The sequence below is a fragment of the Ovis canadensis genome, chromosome 14 (genome assembly GCF_042477335.2).
Source record: "Ovis canadensis isolate MfBH-ARS-UI-01 breed Bighorn chromosome 14, ARS-UI_OviCan_v2, whole genome shotgun sequence".
In the NCBI taxonomy this organism is placed as follows: domain Eukaryota; kingdom Metazoa; phylum Chordata; class Mammalia; order Artiodactyla; family Bovidae; genus Ovis; species Ovis canadensis.
This window is the reverse complement of record NC_091258.1, coordinates 15789376-15807808: the sequence shown is the minus strand read 5'-3', so window position 1 is coordinate 15807808 and position 18433 is coordinate 15789376. Positions and strand designations below refer to the sequence as shown.

Sequence of the window (18433 nt, the reverse complement as noted above, 5' to 3'; positions counted from 1 at the left end):
AGACCCTTGTATGGCTCTTAGGCCATGGGTGAGCTGTGAAAAGTCCACTCCTGCCTTGTAAACAGATGCCAGATACTACGGAAACTGCTTATCTCTGCCAAGAAATCTTAGTTCCAAATAATTTGCATTTTAGTGGTTAAGCAAGTTGTGAGCCGGAAAGCATAGACTTGAGTTGGGCTGTGTGCGTGGAAGTTCCAAGTAGAGGTCAGTGGCGCTCCCGTGCACTTGTGTTGACCTTATCCTTGCTGGTTCAATTTTGGAGCTTCCTTTTCTTTGCTGTTGGTTCAAATGTAGTGTTAAAAACTTCTGTTAGAAGAGAAAATTCATTTGCCCACTGTCAAATCCTATTAAACATGTAGTGATCACATACCATGGCAAAGCTTTGCACGATGCTGAGTGAGCCAAGAATGAGTAAGACATAGGCCCTGTGTACAGTGAGCTCCAGGACAACAGGGAAGATAAGAATATTCCCCCAAACCCCAAAACCAGCAGTGAAACTGGAGTGTGGAACGAGGGCCAAAGGTGAGCTGTCCTCATCTCATATCAGCCGGGTGATCAAGCACTGAGTGCCGACCCAGGTCTCTCTCACTGTGCACCTGGGCAGATTTCTTAACCTTCTTAGAGTTTAGTTAATGCATCTCTAAAACAAAGAGATCAACCGGCCTCTCAGCTGCTCCTTCTTTCGTGCCCATGTCATAATTTTTTTGTATAATCATCTCCACCTGATTTTCTCCTAGAAGCCAAAATTTTGCTTTATATATTTTTGTATCAATCCCTAGTTCCAAGCACACTGTCTGGTATACAGTCATTTCTGAGTAATCTCTGTCGGATGTGTCCAATGAACGAACGGACTCTAAATTCATTCCCAAACCTCAAATTCTCTTCTGTGGGACCACTGGGCGCCTGAGGCTGATTTTAAAGATCATGGGAAAGATGTTCCCACTCTTTCTTGAGAACCAGTCGCTGTGTCCTGTCATCCTTTCTATTTCTGTTTAAGAAGTTATTTTTCCAGCTCCTTTCTAGTACGTCTTATAAATAAATAGCAGGATCCAGAGCTTCACTGAACATGGCCAGATAAAGCAGTGCTTTTGCTATGGAACAGATCAGTTGGGTGAATCTGTGTCCATGTTCATGGGACTGGAACAAAGAAAACATGTTACTTTAATATCGTTATAACAGACTTAACAGGGTGGACTTTATCATTTAGTTGCAATGAATTTTGTTAAATCTACATTTCAGGGGCTAAAAGGCAGCAAAAGTTCTAGCAGATTATCATTGTAAACTTTGAATTCAGAAAGGAAAAAGACAACAGTCACTTTGCCCTTTTATCCTTTTTGCTTTTCTGAGGTTCTGACTCTTCTTTTGTGAGGCCTTGGCTGGTGTCTGGTGTTGGGGCAGGTCAGCAGGCTTTGCGTGGTGGGAAGGGAATTGAGGGAATCGCTGACTTCGCACAGAAGCGAAGGCTTAGTGAGGGTCTCTCACCAGCGCGCTGCACACTCAGCCACACCATGATGGCACAGAGGCCAGCTGGCCAGAGTGACGGCGCACTCCTCGGATGGGACTAGTGTTCACACCAAGCATATGGTCAGAAGGTCAGCAGAGCAGGAGGAGGTGGTTGAAATGTCATGGGTTACATGGAAAACATCTTGTCAGCAGTATTCTGGACGTGTCTGAGTATAACATTCTGGATGCATTCTGAGGGAGCAAGTGCAGAGGCCCACTGTGAGCTTCAGCCTCTAAAGGTGGGTGAGGGCTCTCTTGAATGTGGTTTCTGTAACACAGCTCACCCCACTTTAGAACCAAGACTGGAAAGTCTGTAGCTGGGGAGGGGGTTGAGCTGTCAGAGCCAACTTTCTGGTAGTCTCTTGCCCTTATGGCTTAGGATCCAGAACAAACTGTAACGCCTGAAGCTGCTCGGGTTCCTGCTGACAGCAGAGAGGTCACCAAGGGAATTAGGAGTCTCCCCTTTCCCTGGTTGCCCAGTACACAGCTCCTCAATGCCTGTGGGACGCCAGTGCTGGGCCACCGTCTCCTAGCCCAGCCGCTGTTGTGAGGGGGGTGTGCAGGGCACGGCATGCTTTGCATTTCCCAGCAGGGCAGAGATGGCTCCCAGCCGCGGCCCAGAAGCTGTCTGCTGCTGCCTGCCTCAGCTCTCCTGAAAGCCTGCTGGATGAACCTTTGCAGCAGAGAGGGGGCCAAGGTCAGGGTCGATCTGCCTTCCTGATGGCTGCGATGGGCTGACGCCAGGACTGTGCCACTGCAGCCCTGTTTCAAGGGGGGAACCAAGTATGAGACCCCACATGCTCAACCCCAGGAGAGGTGCTGGTCTCAGGATAAGGCCACCAGGCGTTTCGGTTACTGCTGTAAATGTGACGTTCACTTTGATTTAGCCTCAAATAAAAGGTGGGTAATTTTGCTTTTGAGGCCATCAAATTAGGAAATCATACACTATGTTAAAGATCCGGTGCAGGCAGACCTGGAAGCTTTTCCATAAAACGTAACAGAGCAGGTGACATTTTGCTGATGTTTACTGGTGACTGTTTTCCTTCTCTAGCACCCTCTTCAACTGCTATGTGCAAAAATCATTTTTCTGTTGTTGAAAAGATGGTGTATTCTGGTAATGCCATCAGAGCTGTAGGCTAATGGGGAGAGATGTGTACAAAGTCATGGTGTTGCCCAGATAAAATGGGAAACCCTGAGTTGCTGAGAACTGATTGGCAAATGTAAGTGGAAATTCCTCCCCTTCAGTTCAGTTCAGTTCAGTCGCTCAGTCGTGTCTGACTCTTTGCGACCCCATGAATCGCAGCATGCCAGGCCTCCCTGTCCATCACCAACTCCCAGAGTTCACCCAAACTCAGGTCCATTGAGTCAGTGATGCCATCCAGCCATCTCATCCTCTGTCGTCCCCTTCTCCTCCTGCCCCGAATCCCTCCCAGCATCAGGGTCTTTTCCAATGAGTCAACTCTTCGCATGAGGTGGCCAAAGTACTGGAGTTTCAGCTTGAGCATCATTCCTTCCAAAGAACACCCAGGGCTGATCTCCTTTAGAATGGACTGGTCGGATCTCCTTGCAGTCCAAGGGACTCTCAAGAGTCTTCTCCAACACCACAGTTCAAAAGCATCAGTTCTTCAGCGCTCAGCTTTCTTCACAGTCCAACTCTCACATCCACACATGACCGCTGGAAAAACCACAGCCTTGACTAGACGGACCTTTGTTGGCAAAGTAATGTCTCTGCTTTTGAATGTGCTGTCTAGGTTGGTCATAACTTTCCTTCCAAGGAGTAAGCGTCTTTTAATTTCATGGCTGCAGTCACCATCTGCCGTGATTTTGGAGCCCCAAAAAATAAAGTCTGACACTGTTTCCTCCCTTAGAATTTCCTAATTTAGAAGTATTCTGAATACCTTTTATTCTAAAAAGAGTCTAATCCTCTCCCACTAGTTGGTTCTATGGTCCAGGTAACACTGTTGACTTTATTGAGTGTCTGCCATTGGCAACTATATCCACGTGCTGGAGAGAGATTTGGAAACCCAGAACTGAAGTGTCCGCATCATACAGAGCTAGCACAGGGCAAGTCGTGTTTCTCCTGAGCATCTTTGTTAGATTCCCATCAAAGCAGAACCTTGGGGAAGGCTTTGAGTTACAGGTAGCTTATTTGGGAAGGCGTCTCAAGAAGCAGGAGTTGAGGGAGGGGGGCAGGGGAGGCCGGGAAGGGGGAAGAGCCAGCACAGGCATGTGTGTGTGCCCAAGGCCACAAGGGCTCCGCGTCCCTGGGACTTCAGAGGAGCGTTCAGTGTGCCTCCCGGAGCCGCCTGTGTGAGCACAAGAGCTTGGCCCGCTTAGGCACCAGCTCCCCACAGTCATTCCACCACAGTGCCTGTGACATGTGGACAGGGTTGGAGGAGGCCCTGTGGCCAGAAACGAGAAGCCTGCAGGTATGCGGTTTTGGTGAGGTGTCAGCAGTGGCCCTGAGCATCCCCAGAGCTGACCGGTGTGGCCGCAGCTGAGAGTGGAGCCCCTCAGGCACGTGTACAGGAGCAGGGCTGCGACGGAAGAGAACCGGGGCGCTCTTGAAGCTCCAGCAGGAGCTGTCTAATGCAGAGAGTGCGGGAAGGGCTGGGAAAGCCTCCTGCAGGAAGTGGTTTCCCAGCTGAGACGAGACCTGAGGATGTTAAGTGTATGAGAGGTAAACTGCACGGTCGGGATGGTGTGGCTGGAGCTTTGGCTGCAAAGGGAGATGTGGTGAGAGAAGGCCAGGAGGCGCTACAAGAGCGAAGGCGTGTAGACTTGATCATAAGAGCGGTTGGGCGTCAGGGAGGAGATACTTAAACAGAAAGACGTGATAAGATTCGGATTTTAGGAAACTCACTCTGAAGACAGCATATATTATTAGAATCAATGCCAGGATGGAACAGGTGAGTGATGGGACAAGATAGAAGTCAGGGAGACAAGTGAAGAGGCTGCTGAATTATCCAGGTGAGAGGAAATAAAACTGAGAACCAGTATAGTGCAGCAGGTGAGAAGTGGAAACATTAGAGCCCTATTAAGTTTCCTCATCCCCCCTCATGCTCTGTCCTGGTAAAATATCACCGTCTGCAATGCAGGAGACACACGTTCAATCCCTGGGTCAGGAAGATCCCCTGGAGAAGGAAATGGCAACCCACTCCAGTATTCTTGCCTGGAGAATCCCATGGACGGAGGAGCCTGGCGGCCTACAGTCCATGGGGTCGCACAGAGGTGGACGTCATTGAGTGACCACGCACACAGTCATGCTCTGTTCCTGGTAAAATATAGTCTGTGTGTGGATGGAGAGACTGCTGTAGGGACTGAGTTATCTGGGTATGAATTGAAAGCTCATTAAAAGCTGTTTGGAAAATTCATAAGCAGATTGGGAACAAAGTAGCCATTAGAAGATATCTCGAGTAAATCCTCACACTAGAGGTGAGCACAGTGCCCCACACTGAGGGCCAGAAAAGCCTTGTTTCATCCTGGGCCTGCATCTGCTGTTGGTCTGACCTTTCCGTGTCATGTAACCTCTCTACTCTCGGTCTATTTGTCCAACTCAAAGTGAGGACCGTGACGCCTGCCCAGCCTTTTCTGAGTTGATCTTGAGCTGACAGCATATAGTAGGGCATGACCGCGACGGGGACGCTAACATCCCCCCACCAGTATAAACAGAATGAGAATGTGGAGGGCAGTTGTCCAGCCCCTAGAGTCTTGTGCTCACTGTGGACACTGGCCTGTCACCTCTCTCCAGGGCAGAGGTAGTAAGCCGTCTCTCCCTGGCACTGTGCTGCAGGGAGGTGGGACTTCAGAATAGTTGATGAGTCAAGATCACCTCGAAGGTTCCTCCTCCACCACCTCTGAAGACTCGGTGCTTGCTTTTCACAGGCATTAGGGAGAATAAGATGAGAAAATGGCTATGAAAAGCACTTGGAGAATTAGCCTTCTAGACAAATGAGAGGTCCTATTACCAGTGTTATCAGTAGGCCTTGTGATGTTAGCTCCTAGAGTTTTTAAATGTTTTAACTCTCTTGCATATCCCAGCAAAGCAGAAAATGATTTCTAATTTTTTGTATGCTGGTATATAACTTGTTTGGCTTTCTGAAGAGACCAAAAGCCACGTTCCTTCCGTAATTCCTTCTTCTTGTAGTACCTTCTTACTGGCTGCAGTCTGTTTTGCTTATTTGAGCTCCCACATTTAACATTGACTGGAAACACGCGACCTGCCAGGACTTGAACTTGGGCATGTGGGGTTTCTCCCGCCATCCATGATAGCATCACCAGCAAGCAGAGCACAGGCTGTGCATTCCTTGCTCTCGGGGTGAGGAATGTTCTCCACCTCCTGGGAAAAACCAGGGTCCTGACTCACAGGAGTTGAAAGGAAGCGATCTTAAGAGTCTTTTAAAGCTATTATGACCTCTTGCTCATCGGTGTTGTCTTGAAAGGATTCCCTGGGGCTTTAGTGCTCAGATGATGACAGTGATACAGGGTGGATAACATTCATGCTGCACCTTTCCTCTGTGCCAGGTGCTGTCTTAAGCACTTTACATAGAAGAGATACTACTGCCCTGTGAGTGAGTGTTCATTTTGTGGATTAGGAAACTGAGGCAGATGTATTGATAGTTAAATAACTCGCCTAAAGTCACATGGTTCAGGTTGAAATATAAACCACGGCATGTGCTTCTAAAACCAAGACTGAATCATGCTGGACTTCTCCCTCCTTGCAGGCAGAGGCTTGTCCGTCATACACACCAGAGAGAGGTCTTTAGGATCTCCTATCCCCAGCTCGTTAAAGCGGTCAGAGGGTATTAAGCAGGAAAAGCACATTAGAATTCTGGTGTCTTTACTGTGTTCTCCTCACCAGACAGGAAGTACCCTGGATGCAAACACGGCTTCCAATAAGATATGTAGCTCAAATCTAGGGAGGCCCATGCCAGTCAGAAAAACCATTAATTAAGAGATTAGAGCTTTTACATGCTACATGTTTCATGTTTTTGCTTTCCTTAGGTTAAAAAGATCAAGTGGCATGAGCAGCCTTTTGGGGAAAATCGGAGCCAAGAAGCAGAAGATGAGCACCCTAGAGAAGTCCAAGCTGGACTGGGAGAGCTTCAAGGAGGAAGAGGGCATTGGCGAAGAGCTAGCCATCCACAACCGAGGGAAGGAGGGGTAAGAACCACTGCATTTTGTTCCTCTGAAACCCTCGAAGCCCTGGGAGAGCTCTTTGTACACACACCACCCAGTGCAAGTAGGCGGGAGCTTTCCACGGTGAAATGAAAAATGTGAGTGCTCTGCTTGGTTGCTGAAACTCTGCTCTCACGTGGGCCGGTCCCTCCAGCGAGGGAAACACTGAGGTGATGGGCAGGGGTGGGAGGGCGTGTGAGCAGCAGCCCCCTGGGAACAGGCATGGCTGCCACGCTGAATGTGCGATCTGGCTCACCATCTGAGTTATTTGGTCTTCTGAGAAGCCAGGCAAACTCAGTGCATCAAACGCAGAGCCAGTAGAGCGCCTAGACGTTGTCACATTGTTGTAGGGCTTCTGTTTGGGTCGTCATGGCCCGGGTGGGCCTTCACCCTTGGTTTCAACCTGTGTGACACACCAGCCCTCAGACAGCATCTGACCATCACGTGTACTGTCCTCCTCTTCACTTCGCAGCACAAAGAGGATGTCCATAAACTGTGCACAGGCATGTCCCAGGGGAAACGGTTTTCAGTGGTTTCTTAAGAACCTCAGAAGGAGCCAAGAACAAAGTGACTGCAGAAGTGGTCCATGGCTCTGAGTCCACTCCCGCCCCGCGTGACCACGTGGCCGGGCGGACAGCCCGGCACCCCCCCACACACACACACACAGAGGCGTGTGGCGCGGCGCACGGCCCGGCGCTCCCCCTCACAGAGAGAGGCGCGTGGCCCGGCGCACGGCCCGGCACCTCCCTCACACACACAGAGGCGCGTGGCCCGGCGCACGGCCCGGCACCTCCCTCACACACACAGAGGTGCGTGGCCCGGCGCACGGCCCGGCACCCCCCTCACACACACAGAGGTGCGTGGCCCGGCGCACGGCCCGGCACCCCCCTCACACACACAGAGGTGTGTGGCCCGGCGCACGGCCCGGCACCCCCCTCACAGAGAGAGGCGCGTGGCCCGGCGGATGGCCCGGCACCCCCCACACACACACAGAGAGGCGCGTGGCCTGGCGGACGGCCTGGAGCCCCTGCCCCTCTCCGGCAAGGGCTCTCCCTGAAGTTCCCGTGCATCCCTAAGGCTCAGCTCTTTTCCCAGTAAGACTGTGGTAACAGTACCACCCTTGGTGGTCGTGAGGCTGTCATGAGACAAAGCTTGTGGTCTGTGTATCGTGCGTAGATGTATATAGCACAGGCAGACCTCAGGTACTGCAGGTTCAGTTCCACACAAAGACGCCGAAGCAGATAACACAGTAAAGCCTTCATGGGGATTTTTTGGTTTCCCAGTGCATATAAGTTATGTTCATACTATACTGATAGTCTGTTAGTGTGCAAGCATTATATGTAGAACACAGCATACATACCTAATTTACAAATACTTCATTGCTACAAAATGCTAACAATCATCTGACAATACAGAACTGCCACAGTCCTACAGTTTGTACAAAAGCAGTATCTGCACATGCAATGCAGTGGGGCACAATAGAATGAGACACATAAAGCCCTATGCAGAACACCTGTCAGTGTCACTTTAAAAGGGGTGTGTTAAGTGGTAGTTCAGTCCAGTTCAGCTCAGTCGCTCAGTCGTGTCTGACTCTGCGACCCCATGAATCGCAGCACGCCAGGCCTCCCTGTCCATCACCAACTCCCGGAGTTCACCCAAATTCACATCCATTGAGTCGGTGATGCCATCCAGCCATCTCATCCTCTGTCGTCCCCGTCTCCTCCTGCCCCCAATCCCTCCCAGCATCAGAGTCTTTTCCAATGAGTCAGCTCTTCTTATGAGGTGGCCAAAGTACTGGAGTTTCAGCTTGAGCATCATTCCTTCCAAAGAACACCCAGGACTGATCTCCTTCAGAATGGACTGGTTGGATCTCCTTGCAGTCCAAGGGACTCTCAAGAGTCTTCTCCAACACCACAGTTCAAAACCATCAATTCTTCGGCACTCAGCTTTCTTCAAAGTCCAACTCTCACATCCATACATGACTACTGGAAAAACCATAGCCTTGACTAGGTGGACCTTTGTTGGCAAAGTAACGTCTCTGCTTTTGAATGTGCTGTCTAGATTGGTCATAACTTTCCTTTCAAGGAGTAAGCGTCTTAATTTCATGGCTGCAATCACCATCTGCAGTGATTTTGGAGCCCAGAAAAATAAAGTCTGACACTGTTTCCACTGTTTCCCCATCTATTTCCCATGAAGTGATGGGACCAGATGCCATCATCTTCGTTTTCTGAATGTTGAGCTTTAAGCCAACTTTTTCACTCTCCTCTTTCACTTTCATCAAGAGGTTCTTTAGTTCCTCTTCACTTTCTGCCATAAGGGTGGTGTCATCTACATATCTGAGGTTATTGATATTTCTCCTAGCAATCTTGATTCCCGCTTGTGGTTCTTCCAGCCCAGCTTAAGTGGTAGTAGCTCAGGTTTACTTATAAGCTAAATTCTAATAAAGATAGGTGGGAGATTTGTTGGAGTGGCAGGGTCATTTTTCTAGATTAGGTTTCAAGACTATGTGAATGAATGTGGAAGCTGATCAGGATATGAACATTGTTTTTTCTCTAATGACGTTATGAGCTTGTGTAGCTACCAGGCTTCTGAGTTCATCTATCAGAGATGGTTTGCCACAGGACAAAGGCAGAAGTACCAAAGCCTTCTGAGGAAGGCCCACGGGCAAGCACTGGCAGCAGTCGGTGTCACCTGGAGGTCTCTGACGCACGCCCCAACCTCCGCTCTCTGATTCAGCCTGGGCAGCTCAGCCCCGCCTCTTCTCGTGTTTGCTCAGTGATCTCAAGCAGCAGAGGAACTGCCAGTGTGTGCCACACTTTACTGCTTCTCTGAGGATTGATTATATGGGTTAGACAATGTTCTTTCTGTTAATAGAGGTCTTGTAAAAGTAAGGAGTGGTGCTGCTGAGGATAAGGGAGAGATAAGAAAATGTCTGGAAGTGAAAACAAGATGATTAAAAAGGACATCTGCCCCAGGAGGGCTTTTCAGGCAATGGAGAGTCACATAACTGGGTTAGGGAACAGCCAAGAGCACGGAACTTTGCAGCCCTCTGCTTTTCCCTCGTCTCTGAGCCCTCCCCCTCGGCCAGATGATTCCACGGATCTGATTGTGTTTTTCCAGTGCTGATCTCGTGACTGCAGTGCTCTGCTTCAGCTCCTCTCTCACCTGCCCTCTCCAGGGCCCACCCCACACCTGCACGCGCTGCCCTTCCTGGCTCCTGGCTGATCAAGGGCCCAGCCCCTAGTCCAGGGAAGGAACTGTTGATCCGGTTCTTAACCTTGGCTAAGCACGAGTATCTTCTGGGTTTTTCCCAAAGTTCGCGTGACAAAGACATCCCTGCACACTGCTGAATCGAGAGTCAAGGGTGTGAGTGGGTGTGCATGCACGCGTGAACACATACACAATGGAATACTACTCGGCCATAGTAAATAATGAAAGTTTGGGCTTCTTGGAGGTGCAGTGAATAAGAATACACCTGCCAGTGCAGGGGATATGGGTTCGATCCCTGGTCTGTAAAGATGCCACATGCCGGGGAGCAACTAAGCCTGTGCACCACAGCTACTGAGCTCACACTCTAGAGCCCATGAGCTTCAACTAGCGGGTTCATGCACATTTTAGGGCCCTCAGGCTATGAATACTGAGCCCAAGTGCTACAGCTGCCGGAGCCTACACACCCCAGAGCCCATGCTCGACAAGGAGAAGCCTGCGGAGAAAGAGCAGCCCCTGCTGCCACGGCTAGAGGAAGCTTGCGTGCAACAACGAAGACCAGCACGACGACACCACCAGCAATAGGACTGAAGGTTTGCCATTTGCAACAGCAGGGATGGACTTCGAGGGTTTATGCCTGCTGCTGCTGCTGCTGAGTCGCTTCAGTCGTGTCCGACTCTGTGCGACCCCATAGACGGCAGCCCACCAGGCTCCCCCGTCCCTGGGATTCTCCAGGCAAGAACACTGGAGTGGGTTGCCATTTCCTTCAATGCGTGAAAGTGAAGTCGCTCAGTCGTGTCCGACTATTCGAGACCCCATGGACTGCAGCCCACCAGGCTCCTCCACCCATGGGATTTTCCAGGCAAGAATACTGGAGTGGGGTGCCATTGCCTTCTGCCATATTATGCCTAGTGAAATGCTTAGTGAAATAAGTCAGAAAGACTAATACTACATGATACTGTTTATATGTGGAATCTAACCTAGTAAATAAAACATAAATAAGCTACATGGGAACATAGCCAATATTTTATAACTATATGGAGTGTAGCCTTTAAAGATGATGAATTACTTAGGAGTTCCCTGATGGGCTAGTGGTTAAGACTCTGCTTCCACAGCAGGGGACACATGTTTGATCTCTGGTCAAGGGATTAACATCCCACAAGCCATGCAGCGTGGCAGAAAAAAATTGTGAATTGCTGTGGAGAATCCCATGGACAGAGGAGCCTGGTAGTTACAGTCCATAGGGTCACAAAGAGTCGAACATGACTGAAGTGACTTAGCACAGCACACCGAAAACTTATATAATATTGTGCCTCGATTTAAAAAAAAAAATCACAGATATCAGTATCTTTAAATCACTCCTCAGGTGCTTCTCATGTACAGCCGGGATTGAGAATCACTAGACCACAGCAACAAAATTCTAGAAATGAGATCAAGACAGTCAGCTGCTGGGTGAGCCTTTCCAGCACCTGCGTAACTAGAAAGCCTATTTGAGAACAGGCAAGAAGATTTCTGTGGAGAAGTGAGCCCAGTGCCACAATGTCAAAGGGCAGGGAACACAAGCCAAACCTGAAAGGTCTGTTTGGTCAGGTCCCCAGATTCCCTTACACGGATGCCAATGAGGGCAGAGGTCATCTCAGGAGAGTCTACATTGAGGTTGGAGAATCCCAGACAGGGTTACCCTGGAACAAAAGTGATCTCTGCTGAAACTAAGAAGGGGGAAAGATCGTATTTGGTAACATCTCGAATAAGGTACTTGTGAGTAATCACTGGCCTCTACCGTAGTTATTATGAGACTGTGACCTTTTTACAGGCACCATCTTTAAATTGTTCTCACATAGAAGAATCCAGATCACAAACACAAAATGATTACAGGTGATGCAAATATTCCTGTAATACAGTCCTGATTAAAATAAGAGAGAGAGAGAGAGAGAGTGAAAGTGCTCAGTCATGTCCGACTCTTTGCGACGCCATGGACTGTAGCCCACCATGCTCCTCCATCCATGGGATTCTCCAGGCCAGAATACTGGAGTGGGTTGCCATTTCCTTCTCCAGAGGATCTTCCCGACCCAGGGATCGAGCCCGGGTCTCCCTCTTTGTAGGCAGACGCTTTACCGTCTGAGCCACACCCACCAGGGAAGTCCAAAATAAGACAGAGTTGAGGTTAAGATATTGTGTTGTGCTTTTCTGTGTTCTGATAGTGATTCTACTTCAGCAAGTGTGGTGCCGTCTTTCCCCTTGTAAACCTTTGATACAATCTGAAGCTACATTGGTCAGTATTGAATTATTATTGCCCAGTCGTTTAAAAGCAATTTTGCTATCTTAAAATATTCACAGAAAGAAGCAAAGCACCTTGAGAAACAGCAGACACAGCAAACACCAGACACAATCTGGGAATCAGATTGGCAGAGAATTTAGACGATGAAGATAGCAGATACAGATTTTAATACAGTTATGCCTGCTGTATTTAAATAAGTAAACAAACTTGAAATATTTACCAGAAGAAGAAACTGTAAAAGTGGCCCTAGAACTCCCTTATGCTCGTGGTTGAGAGTATGCCTGCCAGTGCAGGGAACACAGGTTCGACCCCTGGTCTGGGAAGGTTCCACATGCTGCAGGGCAGCTAACCCTTTGCACCACAGCTACTGACCCCCTGCTCAGAGCCCGTGCTCTGCAACAAGAGAAGCCACCGCAGTGAGAAACCCAGGCATCGCAACTGGGGAAGCCTCTTGTGTAGCAGTGAGCACCCCGTGCACTGTAATGGAGACCCAGCACAGCCAAACATAAATAAAATTTCTTTAAAGTGGCCCTAGCCCATGTAAAAGAAATGCAAAAAAGCAAAATGGCTGTCTGGGGAGGCCTTACAAATAGCTGTGAAAAGAAGAGAAGGAAAAGCAAAGAAGAAAAGGAAAGATATAAGCATCTGAATGCAGAGTTCCAAAGAATAGCAAGAAGAGATGAGATAAAGCCTTCCTCAGTGATCAATGCAAAGAAATAGAGGAAAACAACAGAATGGGAAAGACTAGAGATATCTTCAAGAAAATTAGAGATACCAAGGGAACATTTCAGGCAAAGATGGGCTCGATAAAGGACAGAAATGGTCTGGACCTAACAGAAGCAGAAGATATTAAGAAGAGGTGGCAAGAATACACAGAAGAACTGTACGAAAAATCTTCACGACCAAGATAATCACGATGGTGTGATCACTCACCTAGAGCCAGACATCCTGGAATATGAAGTCAAGTGGGCCTTAGAAAGCATCACTACGAACAAAGCTAGTGGAGGTGATGGAATTCCAGTTGAGCTATTTCAAATTCTGGAAGATGATGCTGTGAAAGTGCTGCACTCAATATGCCAGCAAATTTGGAAAACTCAGCAGTGGCCACAGGACTGGAAAAGGTCAGTTTTCATTCCAATCCCGAAGAAACGCAATGCCAAAGAATGCTCAAAGTGCCGCACAATTGCACTCATCTCACACGCTAGTAAAGTAATGCTCAAAATTCTCCAAGCCAGGCTTCAGCAATACGTAAACCGTGATCTTCCAGATGTTCAAGCTGATTTTAGAAAAGGCAGAGGAACCAGAGATCAAATTGCCAACATCCGCTGGATCATGGAAAAAGCAAGAGAGTTCCAGAAAAACATCTATTTCTGCTTCATTGACTATGCCAAAGCCTTTGACTGTATGGATCACAAGAAACTGTGGAAAATTCTGACAGAGATGGAAAGACCAGACCACCTAACCTGCCTCTTGAGAAATCTGTATACAGGTCAGGAAGCAACAGTTAGAACTGGACATGGAACAACAAACTGGTTCCAAATAGGAAAAGGAGTACGTCAAGGCTGTGTATTGTCACCCTGCTTATTTAACTTACATGCAGAGTACATCATGAGAAGTGCCGGACTGGAAGAAACACAAGCTGGAATCAAGATTGCCGGGAGAAATATCAATAACCTCAGATATGCAGATGATACCACCCTTATGGCAGAAAGTGAAGAGGAACTAAAAAGCCTCTTGATGAAAGTGAAAGAGGAGAGTGAAAAAGTTGGCTTAAAGCTCAACATTCAGAAAACGAAGATGATGGCATCTGGTCCCATCACTTCATGGGAAATAGATGGGGAAACAGTGGAAACAGTGTCAGACTTTATATTTTTGGGCTCCAAAATCACTGCAGATGGTGATTGCAGCCATGAAATTAAAAGATGCTTACTCCTTGGAAGGAAAGTTATGACCAATCTAGACAGCATATTAAAAAGCAGAGACATCACTTTGTCAACAAAGGTCCATCTAGCCAAGGCTGTGGTTTTTCCAGTGGTCATGTATGGATGTATGTGAGAGTTGGGCTATAAAGAAAGCTGGGTGCTGAAGAACTGATGCTTTAGAACTGTGGCGCGTGTGTATCTCTCACCACCACCCACACACCCATATCCAACACCCAAGCCTAGCCAGGTGTGAACCTGCCCGCATTTCCGCTTTCACGTCTCTGTTCCTGTGACATTACGGTCTAGTTCTGTCTGATTGTGAATCATTATAAAGCAAGCTCTCCCAGACCAGCTTGGGTTTCTCTGGGGTGCTCACTCTCTGCTTCTTGGCTTGCGTTACTGATTCATCTGCCTTGCCCGTTTGATACTGTGAGGGTGTGGTGGTGGTTTAGTCACCAAGTCGTGTCTGACTCTTGCCACCCCATGGCTGTAGCCCGCCAGGCTCTTCTGCCCATGGGACTCTCCTGGCAAAAGTACTAGAGTGGGTTGCCATTCTCCAGGGGATCTTCCCAACCAAGAAATTGAACCCGGGTCTCCTGCATTGCGGGTAGATTCTTTACCGTCTGAGCTGCGAGGGAGCTGGGTGTATGTTCTGTTTTACAGTAAACTGATTTGAAATTGACTTCAGCTCCTGGCCCTACTGCCAGCCCGTCATGTGCTGTAGCCCCCGTGTCTTCATCTGTGCAGTAGGAACTCTTCAGTATCCTCCCGGGCGTTTTACGGGAATTAGATAATAAGTTGGGCAATGTCGGCATGTTTACAGATGGGGTTCCCCCCGCCCCGCCCCACCCCCCAGTCTCCCCCCTCTCCTTTCTCCCGTCTGCCGTTACTGACCGTGCCCAGCTTCGGGCCTTACTGGAAGGCTGGGTGCTCTGTGCCTCTAAACTCCTTGCTGATGTAGTCCTGCCAACCCTTCAGGAACACTTACCAGCTGTGGCCTGTACAGCCTGGGGGCATCTCCCCTCAGTCCTGGGCTTTAAGGTAGGAGGCCCTAGGCCCAAGTGCTGGGCAGCTCCTCACATTCTTTCCTCCAGCAAAGCTCACTAATTCTGTGGGTTAGGTACCCAAAAAGCTGCCCCTGCCTGAGCATCCCACTAAGCTGAAGACTCCTGTGCAGCCATTTAGTTCACATCTCCATTTGCATGTACAAGACGTACCTCAAATTTAACAACTAAAACCAAATACGGATAGCCCCGACTTTTCAAGAGTTTGCTCTGTGCCATTTTGCTTTTACCTAAAGCCTCCATGAATGCTCTCCCTTTTCTCTCTAACCGCAAGAAATCTGAAGAGGTTTCATTTTCACCAAAAAGGTAGTTGCTTCACACCATGTCAGCTAAGAGAGGTGTCCTAGGAACACTAATTTCAGATAGCAGGGGAAACCTGGGCTTGCTTTCTTTCCATACACAGCCTCCTTCCTCAGACTTCTCAGAAAAGGGGACCATCCCCATCCACTCAGCTGGCCCTCGGAGTCAGTCCTGAAAGTCCAATAGAAAATTCTCCTGTGCAGTATTCCGGCCCCTCCCAGCTGCTTGCAGTCCAGTCCCAGCCACAGGTGTCTGCGTCTACACCTCCTTCCTCCACGTTGCAACCAGAGTGATTTTTTTTAACGCGCAAACCATTTTCCCTCCTTCCCCTGCTGAAATGAAAGCCCTTCAGTAGCACTTAGGTCAGCGTTCACCTCCTCACCGGGCATTCCACGCCCTCCCTGAGCCGTCCGCTGCCCACCTCTTACTCTTCTGCTTGCCCGCGGCCGCCCAGCCTCTGCTCCGCTCCTCAGATCCGCCTCCCCGGTTCCTCCTCCGTGGTGGGCTCTTGTTGGTCACTCGGGTGCCACGCTCTACTCTCTGGCGCAGCCCCCCTTAGAGAACCTCCATCACGTCTCTCTGTCTGGTCTTCCTCACACTGTCAAGTGGCACGCGCCATCATGTTTTTGCTTCATGTGCAGTAAGCTCCAAGGGCAGGGTCTGGTTCACCTCCCCACCACCAGTACCTTCTAAGAGTACCTGTCCAGAGCAGGCGCTGAGCCGTTGTGCTGTCTAGATGCCCATTCCGCTAGCTGTTAGGTATCCGTGGTTTTGTTTGGAACCCAGCAGGATTAGAATTAACCCCCCAGAAAAGAGGGCATGGCATGTCGGAATGAGATCTCCACTTGGGCATCTTTTTCAGTCAGCAAAGTTGGTTAAAATGCCTGTACCCAAGAGGTCAGCTGCACAGCAAAGACTTGCTGCTTTTCCACTGAGCCCTGCACTCCAGAACTCAGTCCAGTATTTCAAGATTGGTGTGGCCCTCGGGCCTCTAGCATTGCTTCCCTCTATTCCTGTAACCGCTCTTACTAGATTCCCTGGTGGTATCCGCTATCAGCCACACGTCTCTCTTACTCTGTTGAGGTGGAAGCCAGCAGGCTTAGAAGAGGGATCAGTGCACAGAGAAGGAGAGGAAGCTAGGCATGGTCTTGGCTGCTGCTGGCAATCAAACTGAAGGTCATGAAGCGTGATGATTGGAAACCAGGTGTGTTTGTGATGTGAAGAGGTGTGAAGGAGAGACCAGAGAAAATAACTTTCTTTCTTCAAAGAATCTATCTCCATGACCCCCAAGAGTCACATCCTTGAGGTGAGATGGCAGGAGAGCAGTGGAGAGGGAACTGAATTAAAATCGGCACCCTCTCACTCTGGCCCCCGTGGTGTGCTCTCCTCAGGGCTCGGGCGGTGTTGGGCAGATTGCTTCTTTCACTCACGGGTCTCAGAGCAGCAAGGCGCCTCTCGTCACATCCCTTACAGAGCTCTGTTCCAGCCTCAGTGCCTGTGTGGCCTGTTGCTTTCTGGTGTTGATCCGCTTTCCTTCCCAGGTTTGTGCTGCACAGAACGCCTGCGGGCTCTGCTGGGGGCAGAGTGATAACCAGCCGCGAGATGCCCTCCTCGTGTGCCTGCTCAGACTCCCTGCAGCTGGCCGTGCTCTTTCTCCACTCCTCACCCCCATTTTTCGGGCGCTCCACTCGGCACGTGGGACCTTAATTCCCCAACCAGGGGTTGAACCTGTGTCCCCTGTGATGGAAGGGCAGTGTCTTAACCACTGGACCACCAGGGAAGTCCCTGCTCTTTCTTTTCCTAACCATAGGCCCGGAGGCCTCTAGTGGATGGCTGTGACTGTGTGGCGGAGCTTTTTTGTCTTCCATTTTTCCTTCCCTCCTCAACAGCCTGGATCTCAAGGAAATTGGTGGCAGAAAAGTAATTTGGGTTGAAAGATCAAAAAGATGACCAAGCCTATTGTGTCTAACCTGGTTTCTGAAAGGAAAGGCTTAGCACATCCCTTGGGTTTTGGTGCCGTTAGCGTATTTTGTGAGTGAGTGAGGCGCTGCGGCCTCTTAACTGGGCTCCATAGTGAATGGTGGCACGAAGGGATGTCCCCGCCTACGCCTCCCAGTAGACTGAGCTGAACCAGGCTGGTCCCCAGGAGTGCTGGGCACAGATCGGAAAAGAACCTTTGCACTTGTCAGCTGGTGGTTCTCCTTGGAGACTGTAACCTGCTTACGGGGCCTGAAAACTGCCTGAGGCTCAGTTTAAATGGGCCATCCTCTCGGGCCACCTTGCAGAGCCAGCCTTCCCCACGAGCCCGTCCTCCTTCTGGAGCACTTGGTCTCTTGGTCCCTGTTCCAACTGTCCCGGCTCCTGAGGCTTGGGAGTGGTACTACTGTCAGGTCAGAAATGGGAAGCATGGAGCCCACAGTGCTCACAGCCATTTCTGGTTTTATTGTTTGCAGAGTACTTCTCTGTATTGTCAGAGGGGTGCTGTAATTCTTACTCGTGTTTTCCAGCGAAGACGAATGAGCGGTCCTGCCCGCAGTCACACACACAGTTGGTGCTGGAACGCCCTCATCATTGGCACCTTTTTGATCTCGGGGAGGGGGCAGGGGCTTGTCCAGTAGAAGTTTGGTTTCTGATCTGCTCTTGGCAACAAGCCAAAGCCATCATACGGATCCTGTTAGCAGCTGCAGATGCTATAAATGGGGGAGTGAAGTCGCCAGACCTGCCGGGATGGCCTTTGTCTCGGTTGCCCTTGAGAGTTCAGTTGCCTTCTGCACGTGTGCCTCCCTCTGCTGCCTGAGGCGCTCCCTGAACCCGCGCTCTTCCTGCACCTGCCTGTTTAGCACCCAGCCTGGCCTTGCTCTTGATGGTTTCAAGGTCAGCTGGACCCGACACAGCTTCCGGGAACCTGTGAGGCCATTATTTATGCTCGGTGAGCATCTTAATTTAAGTATCACTTCCTCTACTTTAAAGGAAAGTCAAAG

General features: G+C 49.6%; 1 protein-coding gene across 2 annotated transcripts in view; it reads left to right on the top strand.

Annotated features, from left to right (window-relative positions):
• Nucleotides 1-18433, top strand: part of LOC138419484 (craniofacial development protein 1) — a 127273-nt gene that overhangs the window by 106594 nt on the left and 2246 nt on the right. For both annotated transcript variants that reach the window (XM_069552382.1, XM_069552381.1), the window contains one exon: nt 6508-6666. In XM_069552382.1, coding sequence (XP_069408483.1) covers nt 6508-6666 — 159 coding nt within the window. The remainder of the gene's footprint in view (nt 1-6507; nt 6667-18433) is intronic.